This window comes from Melanerpes formicivorus, unplaced genomic scaffold (assembly GCF_026170545.1).
Source record: "Melanerpes formicivorus ecotype bairdi unplaced genomic scaffold, bMelFor1.0.p_v2 SCAF_85, whole genome shotgun sequence".
Lineage (NCBI taxonomy): Eukaryota > Metazoa > Chordata > Aves > Piciformes > Picidae > Melanerpes > Melanerpes formicivorus.
Window position 1 is genome coordinate 61484 of NW_027142437.1, and position 20769 is coordinate 82252.

The 20769-nt window shown below is 50.6% G+C and overlaps 1 protein-coding gene across 1 annotated transcript in view; it reads right to left on the bottom strand.

The window, feature by feature from the left end:
• Positions 1–428: 428 nt before the first annotated feature.
• The window catches only part of BCKDHB (branched chain keto acid dehydrogenase E1 subunit beta), a 74436-nt gene continuing 54095 nt past the window's right edge, over positions 429–20769 (bottom strand). Inside the window, exons 9-11 of the mRNA XM_068165168.1 lie at positions 15587–15649; positions 3036–3122; positions 429–455 (exon numbers count right to left, since the gene is read on the bottom strand). Of these exons, the coding sequence (XP_068021269.1) occupies positions 429–455; positions 3036–3122; positions 15587–15649 (177 nt within the window). The remainder of the gene's footprint in view (positions 456–3035; positions 3123–15586; positions 15650–20769) is intronic.

The window sequence follows — 20769 nt, forward strand, 5'->3', positions numbered from 1 at the left end:
CCCCCTGCCATGGGCAGGGACACCTTCCACCAGCCCAGGTTGCTCCAGGCTTTGTCCAACCTGTCTTTGAACACCTCCAGGGAGGAGGTATCTACAGTCTCCCTGGGCAGCCTGTTCCAGTCTCTCACCATCCTCTCTGTAAAGAATTTCTTTCTATCCTCTGGTCTAAAACTCCCTTACTCCAGCTCTGAGATTATTAGTTCCAAGGAAAAGAGTACAAATGGAAATGATTGGATTTCACTCATAAACTCCAGGAGAAAACTATATTGAGCAGGATTTTGGCTTGGTGTTTTTTTCTAGCATATGAGAGATTAAAAGCAGCATTTGGAGAGGATATCAAATAAGATTTAGCCTGTGTCAGCTACAGAATATTTGCACAGAATCACAGAATGTTAGGGCTTGGAAAGGACCTCAAAAGACCATCCAGTCTAACCTCTCTGCCAGAGCAGGATCACCTAGAGCAGGAAGGGGCACATTATTGCACTAGGCAGTCAATTAATCCTATTTCTCCAAGACAAAACAGGAACAGGAAGAAGAGGTGCAGTTAAAACTCTGCTATGACTTTGCCCTTTGTAGTGATGTTTCATGTGTGAACTCAGACCACAGAATGAACCAGGTTGGAAAAGACCTCAGAGATCATCCACTCCAACCTATCACCCAACATCATCTAATCAACGAAACCATGGCACCAAGTGCCTCATCCAGGCTCTTCCTAAACACCTCCAGGGATGGGGACTCCACCACCTCCCTGGGTAGCACATTCCGATGGCCAATCTCTCTTGCTGGGAAGAACTTTCTTCCTAACATCCAGCCTGAACCTCCCCTGGCACAGCTTGAAACTGTGTCCTCTTGTTCTGGTGCTGGGTGCCTGGGAGAAGAGAACAACTCATTCAGGCTACGACCTCCCTTCAGGGAGTTGTAGAGAGCAAGAAGGTCTCCCCTGAGCCTCCTCCTCTCCAGGCTAAGCAACCCCAGCTCCCTCAGCCTCTCCTCACAGGGCTGTGCTCCAGACCCCTCCCCAGATTTCTTGCCCTTCTCTGGACACCTTCCAGCATCTCAACATCTTTCTTGAATTGAGGAGCCCAGAACTGGACTCAGGACTCAAGGTGTGGCCTAACCAGTGCTGAGCACAGAGCAGAATGATCTCCCTGCTCCTGCTGGCCACACTGTTCCTGATGCAGGCCAGGATGCCATTGGCCTCCTTGGCCCCCTGGGCTCACCACTCCTCACGTATCCCCACGTGAGCAGCAGATGACAGGATGAATTCAATGCAGCCACCATGAGTCCTTCCTGGTGGTTCTATTGTGCACAAAAGCTTGCAGAAGTGTCATGTTCAGCAGGGAGGACACTAAAGTTTTGCTTAAGAACTGCAGCTGGAGCAGAGCTGGAGAAGGGCCCACTGAGATGTCCCTCCCAAAGTAATGCAGCATTGGGTGTGGAAATCATCAGTGCATTAATCACTTCTAATCTGATGGAATGTAAATCCAGGCTTTGTGTCTCTGGGGTTTTTTGGTGTTGGGCTTTGGTTTGTTTTGTTTTTCTTGTTAATAAAAAGGAGAAAGAGGATGTTTTCCAAGAGGAATGAGGCAAGAGGAGGGGAAGCAGGAGCAGATGATGGTGTGTGATAAAAGGCTCTTCTCCACACACACATGAAAGGATCCAAGAGGCACCAGCACAAGTAGGGGAACTTCAATCACCCAGGCTGGGAAATGTGTCCCTTTGACTTCCCTCTTGCCAGGGCTGTCCCCAGCCTCATCCCCTTGGGCCAGGCTAGGGACACCCAGCATCAGGAGTCAGGGACACTGGACCATCCTGCATCCAGCAGGATGGCATTCAACAAGTCCAAGTGCCAGGGGCTGCACTTTGGCCACAGCAACCTCATGCAGAGCTACAGGCTGGGGTCAGAGTGGCTAGAGAGCAGCCAGATGGAGAGGGACCTGGGGGTAGTGGTTGAGAATAGGCTGAACATGAGCCAGCAGTGTGCCCAGGGGGCCAAGAAGGCCAATGGCATCCTGGCCTGCATCAGGAGCAGGGAGGTCATTCTGCCCTGTGCTCAGCACTGGTTAGGCCACACCTGGAGTCCTGTGTCCATTTTGGGCTCCTCAGTTTAGGAAAGATGTTGAGATGCTGGAAGGTGTCCAGAGAAGGGCAACAAAACTGGGGAGAGGCCTTGAGCACAGCCCTGTAGGGAGAGGCTGAGGGAGCTGGAATTGCTTAGCCTGGAGAAGAGGAGGCTCAGGGGAGACCTTCTTGCTGTCTACAACTCCCTGAAGGGAGGTTGTAGCCAGGTGGGGATTGGTCTCTTCTCCCAGGCAAGCAGCACCAGAACAAGAGGACACTGTCTCTTGCTGTGCCAGGGGAAGTTTAGACAGGAGGTGAGGAGAAAGTTCTTGCTAGAAAGAGTAACTGGTAATTGGGATGTGCCGCCCAGGGAGGTGGTGGAGTCACCATCCCTGGAGGTGTTCAAGAGAGGACTGGCTGTGGCACTTGGAGCCATGGTGTAGTTAGTCATGAGGTGTTGGGAAGTTGAAATGGAAATTCTATTTACAAATATCTACAAAAGATATTCAGGTAAATACATTGACAAATTAAGCTCAGTTCTTCAGCTGGGAATTCCAGGCCATAACCTTCCCTCAGCCTCAGCAGGTCCAAGAGCAGCCAAACTGCCTCCCTGCCCTCAGTAGACCCAGGTCTACTGCAGGCTTCATCAAGCCCAGTGGTGTCTCTGGAAATTCACTGCCAGCCAAGGCCGGGAGAAAACCTCTCCCCCCAAACCCATAAGATTACAGCACACACATCCCAGCCAGAGAGCAGAGAGAGAGCTTTGGCTGTGCACTGCCTTAAAGAGAGAAATACAGACCAGAACAACAGATTACACTATCCTGGGACAAACTGCCTGTGCCCCTGGGTCTCTCTGAGCCTCTGCTGGGCTTTTCTTTGTGGTTGCACCAATTAACTCTTCCTCTCCCTTAAGCTACAACATCTAGGTAAATGTAGCAAGCCATGCAGACCACTTCAATACAGAAAGTGCTTACCTGAACTGTGGAACTGATTTCAGATGCAAATCCTCCTGTCAAGGGAGCCTCGTGGCTGATCAGCAGGCGCCCAGTCTTCACCACTGACTGAGGACAAGAAAAACAGACCCCCAGAAAGGTCATCAATTAGCAGCTTCTTGAGATTGCCTACTGGCACTGCTTCTGCAATACATGAAGTATGTGACACTGTGAACAGTGTTAAAATGCAGCCACTTTCCCCCTTCCCCACATTTTCATCTTAAGGCTAAACTGAGTAACTTAATGGGATTGCAGGATCTCAGGGTGTTGAGGGATGGAAGGGACCTTTGCAGATCTTCAGGTCCAAGCCCCTGCCAGAGCAGGGCCACAGAATCTAGAATAGAATCAAGGAATTATAGAATCATAGAATCAACCAGGTTGGAAAAGACCTCAGAGATCATCAAGTCCAACCTGGCACCCAACACCTCATGACTAACTAAACCATGGCACCAAATGCCACATCCAGTCCTCTCTTGAACACCTCCAGTGATGGTGACTCCACCACCTCCCTGGGCAGCACATCCCAATGGCCAATCTCTCTTTATATGAAGAACTTTCACCTCACCTTGAGCCTAAACTTCCCCTGGCACAGCTTGAAACTGTGTCCTCTTGTTCTGGTGCTGGTTGCCTGGGAGAAGAAACCAACCACCACCACCACCACAGATCACACAGGAATGCATCCATACAGGGCTTGAAAGTCTCCAGAGAAGGAGACTCCACAACCTCTCTGGGCAGCCTGTTCCACTGCTCTGTGACCCTCACAGTAAAGAAGTTATTCCTCATGTTGAGGTGGAACCTCCTGTGCTGTAGTTTACATCTATTGGCCCTTGTCCTGTCACAGGGCACACGTGAGAAGGGATGACTTAATATTTTAGCCTGGATAAGATGAGCCTCAGGGGAGACCTTATTGCTGTCTACAACTCCCTGAAAGGAGGTTGTAGCCAGGTGGGGGTTGGTTTCTTCTCCCAGGCAAACAGCACCAGGCAGAAAGGGACCCAGGGGTACTAGCTGACAGCAGCTGAACATGAGCCAGCAATGTACCCAGGTGGCCAAGAAGGCCAATGGCATCCTGGCCTGCATCAGGAGCAGTGTGGCCAGCAGGAGCAGGGAAGTCATTCTGCCCGGTACTCAGCACTGGTTAGGCCACACCTTGAGTCCTGTGTCCAGTTCTGGGCCCCTGAGATTAGGAAAGATGTTGAGCTGCTGGAAGGTGTCCAGAGAAGGGCAACCAAGCTGGGGAGGGGTCTGGAGCACAGCCCTGTGAGGAGAGGCTGAGGGAGCTGGGGTTGCTTAGCCTGGAGAAGAGGAGGCTCAGGGGAGACCTCATTGCCCTCTACAACTCCCTGAAGGGAGGTTGTAGCCAGGTGGGGGTTGGTTTCTTCTCTCAGGCACCCAGCACCAGAACAAGAGGACACAGTCTCAAGCTGTGCCAGGGGAGGTTAAGGCTGGAGGTTAGGAGAAAGTTCTTCCCAGAGAGAGAGATTGCCCATTGGGATGTGCTGCCCAGGGAGGTGGTGGAGTCCCCATCCCTGGAGGTGTTCAAGAGGGGATTGGATGTGGCACTTGGTGCCATGGTCTAGTCATGAGGTCTGTGGTGACAGGTTGGACAGGTCTCTTCCAACCTTAGTGATACTGTGATACTGTTGGGGGATAGGTTGGACTTGATGATCTCTGAGGTCTTTTCCAACCTTATTGATTCTGTGATTCCATGACTCTGTGACATCAGATACCTTTGGTGAGAAACACAGCAGCAAAGGGACACTTGAGAATTTCATAAGGTGCACAAGAGGGTTTCATGAAGTTCTGGGATGCACATCAGAAACAAACCCAATAATAATACAGAACAGTGTATGTTAATCTCTCAAGAACAGCTACAGCCTGATCCTCAAGATAAGTACATGGTGTACTGCTGATGTACCATTAGTCATCAGATGGAAAGCCCAATGCTGTGCTAGCTATCAGATCAGATCTCTCAGTGCTGTGATCTTCAGCTTCACGCCTACACCAGCACATTCTCCAGTCAGGCATCTCCATGCTCTCCACATAAAGAAAACATGAAAGGCATTGCCTTAATTATGCAGTTTGCCTTCTGATTCAAGTGGCTTTCCAATTGTTTAGCTTTTCTAGCAGTGACTCAAGCCATGGCTCCAAGGAGCTCCTCTGCAGATGTACTGGCAAGGCACAGGCATACGGACACGATCCATACGCTGCACTGTGAAGTGCTTTGATTGCTAAACAAGACAAGAGAGGCACTTCAACACTGAGCATGAAACCCACAGTTATGCAGGCCTCTTCCTTCCATCTCTTTTGCCAGCACTGGAAACCCCCAGCTGAAGTGTAAAGGCATTAACTGCACAATCCACCTGTATAATACATAGATTGCATTGGTTTGGAAGGGACCCTCAAAGATCACCTGGTCCCACACCCCTGCAGTCAGCAGGGACACCTCCAACTAGATCAGGCTGTCCAGGGCCACATCAAGTCTGAGCTTGAATGTTCCTTGGGTTCCAGTATTTCACCACTCTCATTGCAAAGAACTTCTTCCTTATGTCCAACCTGTTTAACATCTTTATTGAAGACCTGGGTGAAGACACAGAGTGTGTCAGCAGTGAGTTTGCAGATGGCACCAAGTTAGGTGTCAGTGGTGATCTGCACCAGGTTAGGGAGGATCTGCAGAGGGACTTGGAGAGATTGGATCCACTGCCAATGTTAACACAATGAGCTTCAACAAGGCCAAGTGTCAGGTCCTGCACTTGGGGCACAACAAACCCAAGCAATGCTACAGGCTTGGGGCAGTGTGGCTGGAAAGCTGTCTGGCAGAAAGGGACCTGGGGTGCTAATGGACAAGCAGCTGAACAGGAGCCAGCAATGTGCCCAGGGGGCCAAGAAAGCCAATGGCATCCTGTCTGGGACTAGAAATGCTGTGTCCAGCAGGAGCAGGGAGGGGATTGTCCCCAGGGACTCAGCTCTGGGCAGGCCACATCTTGAGGATTGTGTGCAGTTTTGGGCACCTCAGTGCAAGAGAGATGTGGAGGTGCTGGATCCAGGGCAGAGGAGAGCACTGAAGCTGGGGAAGGGCCTGGAGAATAAATCTGATGAAGAGAGACTGAAGGAGCTGGGGATGGTTAGTGTGAAAGAGAGGAGGCTGAGGGGAGACCTCATTGCTGTCTACAACTACCTGAAAGGAGGTTGTGGAGAGGCTGCTGCTGGTCTCTTCTCACAGATCACTAGTGATAGAACAAGTGGGAATTACCATAAGCAACAATTGGGTAGGTCTAGACTGGACATTAGGAAACATTTTTTGATGGCAAGAGTGGTCAGGCCTTGGAATGTGCTGCCCAGGGGGGTGGTCAACTCCCCAAGCCAGGCTGTGTTTCCAGGTGGTTTGATTGTGGTGCTTAGGGCTATGGTTTAAGGGTGACCCTTGCAGAGTAGGGTTCATGGTTGGACTTTGGTGCTCCTGAGGGTCTTTTCCAACTTGAATGTTTCTGTGATTCTGTAAACCTACCCTGCCCCTCATCCTATTGCTACAGGGTGGTTCAATGCACAAAAGCAGACTCCAGTTTTCAGTTGCTGTGCTAAGACTGATGCAGTTAATCAGCTTTGAAGGTTTTTTGAGAATCTTCTTCTTTTAAACAAAGATTCTCCTGCAGGTAGTTGTTCTGAGAGGTTCACACTTTGGAGCAGTACAAGCTATCATTAAACTTACAGATTTGGTTTCTCAGTGCTCAACAGTATGAAGGAGAGCGAGTCCAGAGAAGGGCAACAAAGTTGGTGAGGGGTTTGGAACACAGCCCTGTGAGGAGAGGCTGAGGGAGCTGGGGCTGCTTAGCCTGGAGAGGAAGAGACTCAGGGGTGACCTCATTGCTCTCTACAACTACCTGAAGGGGGGTTGTAAACAGGCAGAGGTTGGTCTCTTCTCCCAGACAGCCAGCACCAGAACAAGAGGACACAGTCTCAGGCTACGCCAGGGGAGGCTCAGGCTGGAGGTCAGGAGGAAGTTCTACACAGAGAGAGTGATTGCCCATTGGAATGGGCTGCCTGGGGAGGTGGTGGAGTCACCATCACTGGAGGTGTTCAGGAGGAGACTTGATGGGGTGCTTGGTGCCATGGGTTAGTTGATTAGGTGGTGTTGGATGATAGGTTGGACATGATGATCTTGAAGGTCTCCTCCAACCTGGTTTATTCTATTCTAAGCGAAACAGCCGGAGCTCTAAACCTTTCATCATCCAGCACAGTGCCAATTCCTTCATCATCCTGACAGCCCTACCCTAAATCATCTCCAGTTTTCAATGTCCTCCTCGAAGTCCACCCATCTGGAACCAGCTTTCTGGCCTTTTACTGCCTAATATGGAGCTCATGTAACCCCAGTCCTGCAGCGCTTGGACGGAGCAGGTCTTCTGGCCACAGCGTAACAACGTGAGTCCAGCTGCAGCTGACGACTCCTATTCCCTCTGCCTGGGAAAGAAAAGGGCTTTGTCCATCAAGGATAATTGCTTCCTGGAATAAAGATGGAAATGCAGCATGCATTTATTGTTTCAAGATTCAAAGTCATGGCTTGGTTATGCTGAAAGAATACATGGTGTGCCTGAACCCAGCTCCATTGCCTTTATCAGCGAGGCTCTGTTTTAGCTCCTTCCTCAGCTCTTTGCTACCTCTTGACTTGTTATCAGGAACACATCTCAATGTTTTCTCTCAGAAATACTAAGAAACAGGTTAAAACCCCAACTCTGCAGGGCCTTGTGGCTGTACTGTTTCCACTCACCAGCACTGTCCTTCAATGCCACACACTTTCAGCCAGGGCAAGACTAATCCTGGAACATGGAAGGGCAAGAAAGCTGGGGAGGGGTCTGGAGCACAGCCCTGTGAGGAGAGGCTGAGGGAGCTGGGGTTGTTTAGCCTGGAGAAGAGGAGGCTCAGGAGTGACCTTATTGCTCTCTGAAGGAGTCACCATCCCTGGAGGTGTTCAAGAGGGGATTGGACGTGGCACTTGGTGCCATGGTGTAGTCATGAGGACTGTGGTGACAGGTTGGACTTGATGATCTTTGAGGTCTCTTCCAACCTTGGTGATACTGTGATACTGTTGTAGCCAGGTGGGGGTTGGTCTCTTCTCCCAGGCAACCAGCACCAGAACAAGAGCACACAGTCTCAAGCTGTGCCAGGGGAGGTTTAGACTGGATGTTAGGACACAGGAACTCATCCAGGTGTCTTGAATATCTCCAGAGAGGGAGACTCCACAACCCCCCTGGGCAGCCTGTTCCAGTGTTCTGTCACCCTCACAGGGAAATAATTCTTCCTCCTGTTTCCATGGAACTTCCTATGCCTCAGCTTCCACCACTGCCCCTTGTGCTGGCATTGGGCATCACCCAGCAGACCTGGCTCCATCTTCTCAGGACTCACCCTTTACACCTCTATAAACATGAATGAGGTCAGTGTCCTCCTCTCCAAGGTGCAGAGCCCTCAGCTCCCTCAGTCTCTCCTCATAAAGATATTCCACTCCATCATCCTCATGCCTCTGTGCTGGACTCTTTCAAGCACCTCACTGTCTTTCTTCAACTGAGGGGCCCAGAACTGGGCACAATATTCCAGATGTGGCCTCACCAGGGCAGAGTAGAGGGGGAGAAGAACCTCTCTTGAGTTACTGGTCACAGCCCTTCTAAGCCACCCCAGAATGGCATTGGCCTTCCTGGCCACAAGAGCACACTGCTGTGTAGTTCCAACCCTGCTTGCATTGTCAGAGACACCTTAGTATCATAGTATCAGTCAGGGTTGGAAGGGACCACAAGGATCAGCTAGTTCCAAACCCCTGCCATGGGCAGGGACACCCCACACTACATCAGCCTGGCCAGAGCCTCAGCCAGCCTGGGCTTAAACACCTCCAGGGACAGGGCCTCAACCACCTCCCTGGACAACCCATTCCAGGGCTTCACCACTCTCATGGGGAAGAACTTCCTCCTCACATCCAGCCTGAATCTCCCCACCTCCAGCTTCATTCCACTCCCCCTAGTCCTATCACTACCTGAGATCCTGAGCAGTCCCTCCCCAGCCTTCCACAAGTCCAAGTTACTCAAGGCCCTGTCCAGCCTGGTCCTGAACACCTTCAGGAAGGGGACATCCACAACCTCCCTGTGCAGCCTGTTTCAGTGTCTCACCAGTGTCCTGTAACAACCAGGTACTTTTTGCCCTTCTAGAAAGACAAAACCTGCCTCTGTGGCACCATCACCCCATCATGAAATGCCAGAGGATCCCTAATGCCTTTGCAAGAACAACATTTTCAGACTGGGCTCTGAAGGCTTTCTGAGCTGCACCCCAGTGTGCTGCAGTGAGGCAGCTGAGCACATTGTTTGTAAACCTCTCTCACCACTCCCTTCACCCCAGAGTTTCTCTAATCACTTCGCTCTTCAGCTCTCAGTTTCTCATGCTGGCCACTCTCTCTTTTTCCTCCAACAGGCATTGATGACAGGAGAAAGCAACACAAGTCTGACACTTCCAAGCACTTTGAAATCCAAGTGCTGGCACTACCCAGAGCACTCTGTGACCTTACTGTGAAGAGAACTGACCTAATTCAAGAAGTGTGATGGTAAACTGCATAGCAGACTATCACTCTCCACACATAGCAACAGGGCTACTGCCAGTGGAATCAGCTGCATTTCTAACACAGGGACTGCCCTTAAAGAAATTATCTAAGCCAGAATTTAATTGCAAATGACACAGAATTACAGAATGTTAGGGGCTGGAAAGGACTTTGAAAGCTCAACCAGTCCAACCCCCCTGCCAGAGTAGGATCACTCAGACCACATCACACAGGAATGCATACAGGTAGGTTTTAAATATCTCCAGAGAGGGAGACTCCACAACCTCCCTGGGCAGCCTCTTCCAGTGCTCTGTCACCCTCCTGTTTCCATGGAACTTCCTCTGCCTCAACTTCCACCACTGCCCCTTGTGCTGGCATTGGGCATCCCCCAGCAGAGCCTGGCTCCAGTCTCTGGGCACTCACCCTGCACATCTTTATCAACAGCAATGAGGTCACCTCTCAGGCTCCTCTTCTCCAAGCTACAGAGCTCTCAGCTTCCTCAGTCTCTCCTCGTACAGATGATGTTCCACTCATTTCATCATCCTCATGGCTCTATGCTGGACTCTTTCAAGCAGTTCCCTGAGGTCCTTCTTGAACTGAGGAGCCCAGAACTGGACACAATATTCCAGATGTGGCCTCATCAGGGCAGAGTAGAGGGGGAGAAGAACCTCTCTTAACCTACTAACCACAGCACTTCTGATCCACCCCAGAATGGCATTGGCCTTCCTGGCCACAAGAGCACATTGCTGGCTCATGGTCATCCTTCCATCCACCAGGACCCCCAGGTCCCTTTCCCCTTCACTGCTCTCCAGCAGGGCCATCCTCAACCTATCTCAACCTATCAACCTAGTCTCAGGCTGCGCCAGGGGAGGTTCAGGCTGGAGGTCAGGAGGAAGTTCTACACAGAGAGAGTGATTGCCCATTGGAATGGGCTGCCTGGGGAGGTGGTGGAGTCACCATCCCTGGAGGTGTTCAGGAGGAGACTTGATGGGGTGCTTGGTGCCATGGGTTAGTTGATTAGGTGGTGTTGGATGATAGGTTGGACACGATGATCTCGAAGGTCTCTTCCAACCTGGTCTATTCTATTCTATCCTGCTGCATGGAGTTGTTCCTTCCCAGGTGCAAGACTCTACTCTAGCCCTTATTGAACTTCATCCAATTTCTCCCTGCCCAGCTCACCAGCCTGTCCAAGTCTCACTGAATGGCAGCACAACCCACTGGTGTGTCAGCCACTCCACTCAGCTTGCTGTCATCAGCAAGCTTGCTGACGATGCATTCTGTGCCCTCATCCAGGTCAGTACCTACACAACTGCTTGAAAAACACTCCTGCCCACCCCCCATTTCTATGGAATGGAATGGAATGGAATGGAATGGAATGGAATGGAATGGAATGGAATGGAATGGAATGGAATAGAATAGAATAGAATAGAATAGAATAGAATAGAATAGAATAGAATAGAATAGAATAGAATAGAATAGAATAGACCAGAGCAGGTTGGAAGAGACCTTCAAGATCATCTCATCCCACCTATCATCCAACACCACCTAATCAACTCAACCATGCAACCAAGCACCCCATCAAGTCTCCTCCTAAACACCTCCAGTGATGGTGACTCCACCACCTCCCTGGGGAGCACATTCCAATGGCCAACTACTCTCTCTGGGTAGAATTTCTTCCTAACCTCCAGCCTAAACCTCCCCTGGCACAGCCTGAGACTGTGTCCTCTTGTTCTGGTGCTGCCTGCCTGGGAGAAGAGGCCAACCCCTTCCTGGCTACCACCTCCCTTCAGGGAGTTGTAGAGAGCAATAAAGTCTCCCCTGAACCTCCTCTTCTCCAGGCTAAGCAACCCCAGCTCACTCAGCCTCTCCTCATAGGCCTTGTGCTATGGAATGGAATGGAATGGAATGGAATGGAATGGAATGGAATGGAATGGAATGGAATGGAATGGAATGGAGTGGAGTGGAGTGGAGTGGAGTGGAGTGGAGTGGAGTGGAGTGGAATGGAGTGGAGTGGAGTGGAGTGGAGTGGAGTGGAGTGGAATGGAATGGAATGGAATAGAATAGAATAGGTCTCCCTCTTCAGTAATATTCAAGACCTGCCTGGATATGTTCCTGTGTGATCTGCTCTAGGTGACCCTGCTCTGGCAGGGGGGTTGGACTGGATGAGCTTTCAGGATCCCTTCCAGCCCCTAACACTCTGTGATGCTGTGAAGCCAGATCCCAAATTTCCATTCAGGTTTTCCTACGGGGAAACACAAAACCCCAACCTGCCAGATGAATCACTGAGGATTCCATTGACACAGCACTCCCAGATCCCTAGGATGACACATCCCAGCTGAACTGCATTGTTGGTGCATGTGGTATGCTGACAATCTTAACAAATGCAGCTTGATTATGTCTCACATTTCCAGACACCAAGGAGCTTTATTGGAGTTGTGGGATCTCTGAAACACCAAAATAGCTCTCTGAGCATCTTGGAGAGTAGTCCTGAAGAAAAGGGCTTCGGGGTGCTGGGGGATGAGAAGCTCAACAGGAGCCAGCAGTGAGCACTTGCAGCCCAGAGAGCCAAGCAGAGCCTGGGCTGCAGCAAGAGAAGCACAGCCAGCAGGGCAAGGGAGGTGATTCTCCCCTCTGCTCCACTCTGGTGAGACCCCACCTGGAGCACTGTGTCCAATTCTGGAGCCTCTATTACAGGAAGGATCTGGAGGTGCTGGAAGGTGTCCAGGGAAGGGCCACAAGGATGAGCAGAGGGCTGGAGCTGCTCTGCTGTGAGGACAGACTGAGGGAGTTGGGGTTGTGCAGTCTGGAGAAGAGAAGGCTCCAAGGAGAACTAATTGTGGCCTTCCAGTATCTGAAGGGGGCTCCAAGAAAGCTGGAGAGGGACTTTTGAGGGTGTCAGGGGGTGATAGGACTAGGGGGAATGGAACAAAACTAGAAATGGGTAGATTGAGATTGGATGTTAGGAAGAAGTTGTTCCCCATGAAGGTGGTGAGAGACTGGCACAGGTTGCCCAGGGAGGTGGTGGAAGCCTCATGCCTGGAGGATTTAGGTCCAGGGTGGATGTGGCTGTGAGCAACCTGCTGTAGTGTGAGGTGTCCCTGCCCATGGCAGGGAGGTTGGAACTGGATGATCCTGGAGGTCCCTTCCAAACTTAACAATTCTGTGATTAAAGGAATAGAACTACTAGAAGGGAAGAGGAATAGAGTGCACCTGTTATAGTTTAGTGAGGGCACAGATTTCTCTGTTGCTCCAAAAGGGGCAAAAGAGTAACACCCACCCAATGGACTGGATAGCAGTGGAAAGTTCAAACGCAGAGGCTATTTACAAACCACAGTGCTACAGCTCTACATGGTGGTAAGCATAGCAAAGCATGTAAAATACAAAGAATTCTCTAATCTGGGCATAACACAGAAGCTCCTTAAGCCAAAGCTTCACACAAAACCTCCACCAAATCAGACCATGACCCCAGTAGTCTTTTTCTCCCCCACCTGGGGTTTACCATGAGCCCCAGGGCTCTTTCTTCCACTCCACTGCTAGGCTGGTTTCAGGCTGGCCAGTTCTGAACTGCCTCCCTTTGCTTCTCCTTCCAGAGGCCCCTCAGGGCTGCACTACACCTCCATGCCTAGGCCAGAATTGTGCAGTAAATCATAGAAACATAGAATCAACCAGGCTGGAAAAGACCTCAGAGATCATCAAGTGCAACCTAATACCTAACACCTCCTGACAACTAAACCATGGCTCCAAGTGCCACATCCAATCCTTTCTTGGACACCTCCAGGGTCAGCGACTCCACCACCTCCCTGGGCAGCACACTCCAGTGGCCAATTACTCTTGCTGGGAAGAACTTTCTCCTCACCTTGAGCCTAAGCTTCCCCTGGCACAGCTTGAGACTGTGTCCTCTTGTTCTGGTGCTGGTTGCCTGGGAGAAGAGACCAACCTCTGCCTGTCTACAACCTCCCTTCAGGTAGTTGTAGACAGCAATCAGGTCTCCCCTGAGCCTCCTCTTCTCCAGGCTAAGCAACCCCAGCTCCCTCAGCCTCTCCTCACAGGGCTGTGCTCCAGACCCCTCCCCAGCTTTGTTGCCCTTCTCTGGACACATTCCAGCAACTCAACATCTTTCCTAAACTGTTGGGCACAGAACTGGACACAGGACTCAAAGCTCCACCACACCAGTAAAAGTAATTCTTAATCTTGAAGAAATAAAAACAATATTAGGTTCTCTGAGTTAAAACAAAGCAACAGAATTTGGTGTGGGTTTTGAACAGTACTAAAGTCCAAGGAAGGAAAAGGAGAGAGTCTTCAAATCTACTACATCATGCTGCCTATGCTCCATTCCCAGAAGCTGTCTGAAACTCCTTGATCAGTAAAATCAAGATGTAAACACAAACAAATCACAGTACCACAGTATCACAGAACATTAGAGGCTGGAAGGGACCTCCAGAGATCATCCACTCCAACTCCCCTGCCAGAGCAGCATCATCCAGGGGAGTCTGCACAGGAATGCATCCAGGTGGGTTTGGAAAGGCTCCAGACAGGGAGACTCCACAACCTCTCTGGGCAGCCTGTTCCAGGGCTCTATCAGCCTCACTGGAAAGAAGTTTCTCCTCAGGTTGAGGTGAATCCTTCCAAGTTCAAGCTTCTATCCATTGTATGTTCAAGCTTGTATCCCACCTCTGCCAAGCTGTAGGAGACTTGATGGGGTGCTTGGTGCCATGGGTTAGTTGTTTAGGTGGGTTGGATTGGTTGATGGGTTGGACACGATGATCTTGAAGGTCTCTTCCAACCTGGTCTGGTCTATTCCATTCCATTCCATTCCATTCCATTCCATTCCATTCCATTCCATTCCATTCCATTCCATTCCATTCCTTGCTCCTTGTCTTATTCCTGTGCAGCACCCAAAAGAGCTTGGCCCCCTCCACTTGACACCCACCCCTCAGCTATTGATAGACATCCATCAGATCCCTTCTCAGTCTTCTTAAGACCAAGCAGCCCCAGGGCTCTCAGACTCTCTTCACAAGGGAGATGCTCACATCCCCTAAGCATCCTCTAAAGACCATCACTTCATCCACAGCCCAAAGTACAAGGAAGCTTTCTCAATTACTGGTAGGCAGGCTGCCAGCCTTACAGTCACTCTGCCAAAGATTCATAAATCTCCTTTAAGTAGAACAAATATAAGCCAGTATAGCAACAAGAGAGCAGAGAATCCCAGCTGAACCTTGGCTCCAGTGTCTGTAGGTCAAACATCAAACTGCTTGGCAAGGAAAACACAGCATTCTTATTCCTTCAGTCAACCAGTGGAGGAAAAACCTCTTAACAAAACATTTTCAAGCAGTAAAATGATAACACCCTAGGCAGCCCTGCAACAGAGAAGCATGTTGATGGACAGCAGGGAGTGAAAAAGCGATCCCTAACTTGACAAAGAAGGGCTTTAAAGGGCTGTCAATCATTTTCACTGATCCACGTTAGCAGAAGGCAGATCTCTGCTCTGCTGCTAGAGGTTCACCAAAACAGAGGCTTTTAATCCACCACTGCCTGCTTGTTCAGCTGATGCAACCAAGGTTTGTGCTTGCTGACCTACAAGCCTGGGATTCATTGACTGCAGATGGCACGGCTGAGGCTGCTGTGACAGTCTGCAGCCCGGACAGAGCTCAGATCCACTGCCAGCTTCAGAAGCTAGAATGAGTTCCCTCAAAGCAAAAGGAGCTGTGATAACCAGTTTACATGGTAAGGACAAGCAGATCCATGAGGGCTCCCAGACTGCAAAGACAACAAAGATGAAGAGGCATTGGTTCTGGTTGCTAACAAAGAGAAGAGACAACACTAACAAGAAGCAGGGACAAGGGACAGAACAGAGAGCTAGTTCCCACTAGCGTTCAACACAGCACCCAGCCTTAGCACATCAGAGTGATAGAACATCCTGCTGCACAGCTCCCCTCTGGCACTCTGTCTAGGCCCTTACCTGCCTTCTCTGGAGCCAAGGATGAAAACAAAACAAAAGATGAAGAGGCTTTGGTTCTGGTTGCTGACAAAGAGAAGAGACAACACGAACAGGAATCAGGGACAAGGGACAGAACAGAGAGCTAGTTCCCACTAGCGTTCAACACAGCACCCAACCTTAGCACATCGGAGTGATAGAACAGAGTGCTGGAAGGTGTCCAGAGAAGGGCCAGGAGGATGAGCAGAGGGCTGGAGCACCTCTCCTGTGAGGACAGACTGAAGGAGTTGGGGCTGTTCAGTCTGGAGAAGAGAAGGCTCCCAGGTGACCTAATTGTGGTCTTCCAGTATCTGAAGGGGGCTACAGGAAGGCTGGGGAGGGACTGCTCAGGATCTCAGGGAGTGATAGGACTAGGGGGAATGGAATGAAGCTGGAGGTGGGGAGATTCAGGCTGGAGGTGAGAAGGAAGTTCTTCACTGTGAGAGTGGTGAAGCCCTGGAATGTGTTGTCCAGGGAGGTGGTTGAGGCCCATCCCTGGAGGTGTTTAAGCCCAGGCTGGACAAGGCTCTGGCCAGGCTGATCTAGTGTGGGGTGTCCCTGCCCATGGCAGGGGGGTTGGAACTAGATGATCCTTGTGGTCCCTTCCAACTCTGACTGATACTATGATACTATGAACATCCTGCTGCACAACTCCCCTCTGACACTCTGTCTATACCCTTACCCCTTACCTGCCTTCTCTGTAGCCAAAGATGAAGACAAAAACAAAAGACCTCCGCCAATAAAACCCCAGAAGGCTAACTTCCTTCCCAATTAATCTCAAATCAAAGACCAGCCAGAAGAGAAAACAAACAGAGACATAAAAGTATATGGATGCCAACCCCAAGTATCACAGTGAGGAAGAAAAAGGCAGGGAAATTAAGAGAAGCATTGATTTCATAGCACCCAGCAATGATTTGGGTTGAGAAAAGACCATCTAGCTCCAAACCCTGAGCCAGGGGCATGGACAACTTCCGCAAGACCAAGTTGCTCCAAGTCCCTTCCGACTTGCCCTTGAACACCTCCAGGGAAGAGGCATCTCTAAGTGCCCTGGGCAGCCCATTTCAGAGCCTCACCATCCTCATTTGCCCAGCAAGCTGTTTGCCTGAAGCTAAGCAATTCACAGAATCACAGAAACGTGCAGGTTGGAATGATTCTGATGAGGCTGAGGGAGCTGGGGTTGCTTAGCCTGGAGAAGAGGAGGCTCAGGGGAGACCTCATTGCTCTCTACAGCTCCCTGAAGGGAGGTTGCAGCCAGCCAGGTGGAGGTTGGTCTCTTCTCCCAGGCAGCCAGTGACAGAACAAGAGGACACAGTCTCAAGCTGTGCCAGGGAAAATTTAGGCTGGAGGTGAGGAGAAAGAGTAATTGGCCATTGGAATGTGCTGCCCAGGGAGGTGGTGGAGTCCTCATCCCTGGAGGTGTTCAAAAAGGCACTGGATGTGGCACTTGGAGCCATGGTTTAGTTGCCAGGAGGTGTTAGGTATTAGGTAATAGGTTGGACTTGATGATCTCTGAGGTCTTGTCCAACCTGGTTGATTCTGTGATTCTATGAGTCTATGAGAAGACCCTCAGGAGCACCAAGTCCAACCCAGAACCCTGCTCTACAAGGGTCACCCCTAAACCACAGCCCCAAGCACCACATCCAAACCTCCTTGAAACACAGCCAGGCTTGGGGACTCCACCACCTCCCTGGGCAGCACATTCCAATGGACAATCAATGCTTCCTCACAAGGTGTAGCATGCTATAGACAGCTGTCCTATTGCCTGCTGAGCTCTGTGGAAGTTATTACTGTGCATCCAAACAGCAACTTAATAATAAGGATTATAATAAGGAGTAAAGCTCCCAGAAAAGTAGTGAATTTTACTTAGCCACTTTAAATCTGCTCTCCCTAAAATAATAGAACAGAATAGAATTAACCAGGTTGGAAAAGACCTTTGAGATCATCCAGTCCAACCTATCACCCAACACCACCTAATCAACTAAATCATGGCACCAAGTGCCTCATCCAGTCTCCTCCTAAACACTTCCAGAGATGGTGACTCCACCACCTCCCTAGGCAGCACATTCCAATGGCCAGTCTCTCTTGCTGGGAAGGATGGAGAGAGACTATTTGCAAAGGCCTGTGGTGATAGCACAAGGGGCAGTGGCTTCAAGCTAAAGAAGAGCAGATGTAGGTTGGATGTTAGGAACAAGTTCTTTACCATGAGGGTGGTGGAACACTGGAACAGGTTGCCCAGGGAGGTGGCTGAGACCCTGTCCCTGGAGATATTCAAGGTGAGGCTCCACAGGGCTCTGGGCAGCCTGATCTAGTTGGGGATGTCCCTGCTGACTGCAGGGGAGGTTGGACTGGATGAGCTTCAGAGGTCCCTCCAACCCAGACCATTCTGTGACTCTCTGATTCCCCAGAAGAGTGACTCAGTTACAAGGATTAGCATAAAGGTAAAAGAGGATGATTAGGGGACTGGAGCAAGTGCCTTTTGAGGAGAGGCTGAGAGCCCTGGGGCTTTCCAGTCTGGAAAGAAGAAGACTGAGGGGGGATTTAATAAATGTCTATAAATATCTGAGAGCTGGGGGACAGCAGGGAGGGGACAGGCTCTGCTCACTTGTGCCCTGTGACAGGACAAGGAGCTCCAGCACAGGAGGTTCCACCTCAACACAAGGGGGAACTTCTTTCCTGTGAGGGTCACAGAGCACTGGAACAGGCTGCCCAGAGAGGCTGTGGAGTCTCCTTCTCTGGAGACTTCCATGGAGACATCTGGATGTGTTCCTCTGTGACTTGAGCTAGGTTGTATGGTCCTGCTGTGGCGGGGGGTTGGACTTGGTGATCTCTTTGGTTCCCTTCCAACCCCTGACATCCTGTGAGCCTGTGATTAGCTGTCAATACCAAATGACTAAGGCTACATCAAACAGCTGCAGACTTTTTGTCACACCAAATTGTTCCAGAAAGCAGGAAAAATAAAAACTTCAGATGTATGTAGAGTGAGTCATGTACACAGCAGATTCCATTCAGCAATCTTCCCTTTATGGCTAAACTTGGATGTCACAAACTATGAGTCTCTTTCCTGGAGAATGCCACTATTCAACCCTTCCATCAACATCTACCTCATGTATCCAAGCTGGAATCATAGTATCAGTCAGGGTTGGAAGGGACCACAAGGATCATCTAGTTCCAACCCCTCTGCCATGGGCAGGGACACCCCACACTAGATCAGGCTGGCACTGCATTTCATTGCAGATTGTAGTTTTGCTTGTAAATGCAAGGCCAGGCTGGATGTGGCTCTGAGTCAACCTGCTGTGGTGTGAGGTGTCCCTGCCCATGGCAGGAGGGGTGGAAGTGGATGATACTTGAGGTCCCTTCCAACCCTGACAATTCTGTGCCCCAATGACACTCTAAAGAAGTATTGAACAAACAAGACTATCCCAAAACACCTTCCACTGTGCCTGCCTAAACTGTCACACAGAAACTCAGCACTGTCATGAACTCAGCACTGTCATGACTTATCTTACAATCACACATCTACATCTGAGACTTTAAGCCAGGGCACTGACAAGCAGTGTCTGTCCCCAGGGAGAGCAGACAGTTCCCTTCTCAAGGCCACAGCAGAAGTTATCATAGTATTTAGAATAAACCTTTATTTAGAATAAACCCAACCAGGTGGGAAGAGACCTTCAAGATCATCGTGTCCAACCCATCAACCAATCCAACCCACCTAAACAACTAACCCATGGCACCAAGCATTCCATAATACTATCAGTCAGGGTTGGAAGGGACCACAAGGATCAGCTAGTTCCACCCCCCCTGCCATGGGCAGGGACACCCCACACTACATCAGCCTGGCCAGAGCCTCAGCCAGCCTGGCCTTAAACACCTCCAGGGACAGGGCCTCAACCACCTCCCTGGACAACCCATTCCAGGGCTTCACCACTCTCATGGGGAAGAACTTCCTCCTCACCTCCAGCCTGAATCTCCCCACCTCCAGCTTCATTCCATTCCCCCTAGTCCTATCACTCCCTGAGATGCTGAGAAGTCCCTCCCCAACTTTCTTGTAGCCCCCTTCAGATACTGGAAGGCCACAATGAGGTCACCTGGGAGCCTTCTCTTCTCCAGACTGAACAGCTCCAAAGTACCCTGGTAGGATGAACAGCAGCAGAAGACACACCAAATACAAATATTCCAGTGCCAAAAGCATGAATTGTGAGCCCTGTCTGTTCATCAGACAGATTCAATTCTCTCATCAGACTATTCCTGTCAATACTCAAACATGAGACACTTGATGTGTTTGTCTTCCATGGCAGCTGCTCTGTTTAAATATTCAGAGGTAGTTGTGATCTTCCCTTTTGGTATGTGGCAAACACAAAGGATTCTCAGCATAAGGCAGCAGGAGCTGCCTTAGGACACTGTCCCCCATAGCAAACTGCTGGCCAAGCTGTCAGCCCATGGCTTGGACAGCAGCACTCTGAGCTGGGTTAGGAACTGGCTGGAGGCTGAGCCCAGAGAGTGGTGGTGAATGGTGCCACAGCCAGCTGGCAGCCAGGCACCAGTGGTGTGCCCCAGGGATCAGTGCTGGGCCCTGTGCTCTTTAACATCTTTATTGATGGTCTGGATGAGGGCATTGAGTCCATCAGCAGTAAATTTGCTGATGACACCAAGCTGGGGGCAGGAGTTGATCTGCTGGAGGGTAGAGAGGCTTTGCAGAGGGACCTGGACAGGCTGGACAGATGGGCAGAGTCCAAGGGCAGGAGATTGAACACATCCAAATGCCAGGCTCTGCACACTGGCCACAACAACCCCATGCAGAGCTACAGGCTGGGGTCAGAGTGGCTGGAGAGCAGCCAGGCAGAGAGGGACTTGGGGATGCTGGTTGATGGTAGGCTGAACATGAGCCTGCAGTGTGCCCAGGCAGCCAAGAGGACCAATGGCATCCTGGCCTGCATCAGGAACAGTGTGGCCAGCAGGAGCAGGGAAGTCATTCTGCCCCTGTACACTGCACTGGTTAGGCCACACCTTGAGTCCTGTGTCCAGTTCTGGGCCCCTCAGTTTGGGAAGGAGGTTGACTTGCTGGAAGGTGTCCAGAGAAGGGCAATGAAGTTGGTGAGGGTCTTGGAACACAGCCCTGTGAGGAGAGACTGAGGGAGCTGGGGCTGCTTAGCCTAGAGAGGAGGAGACTC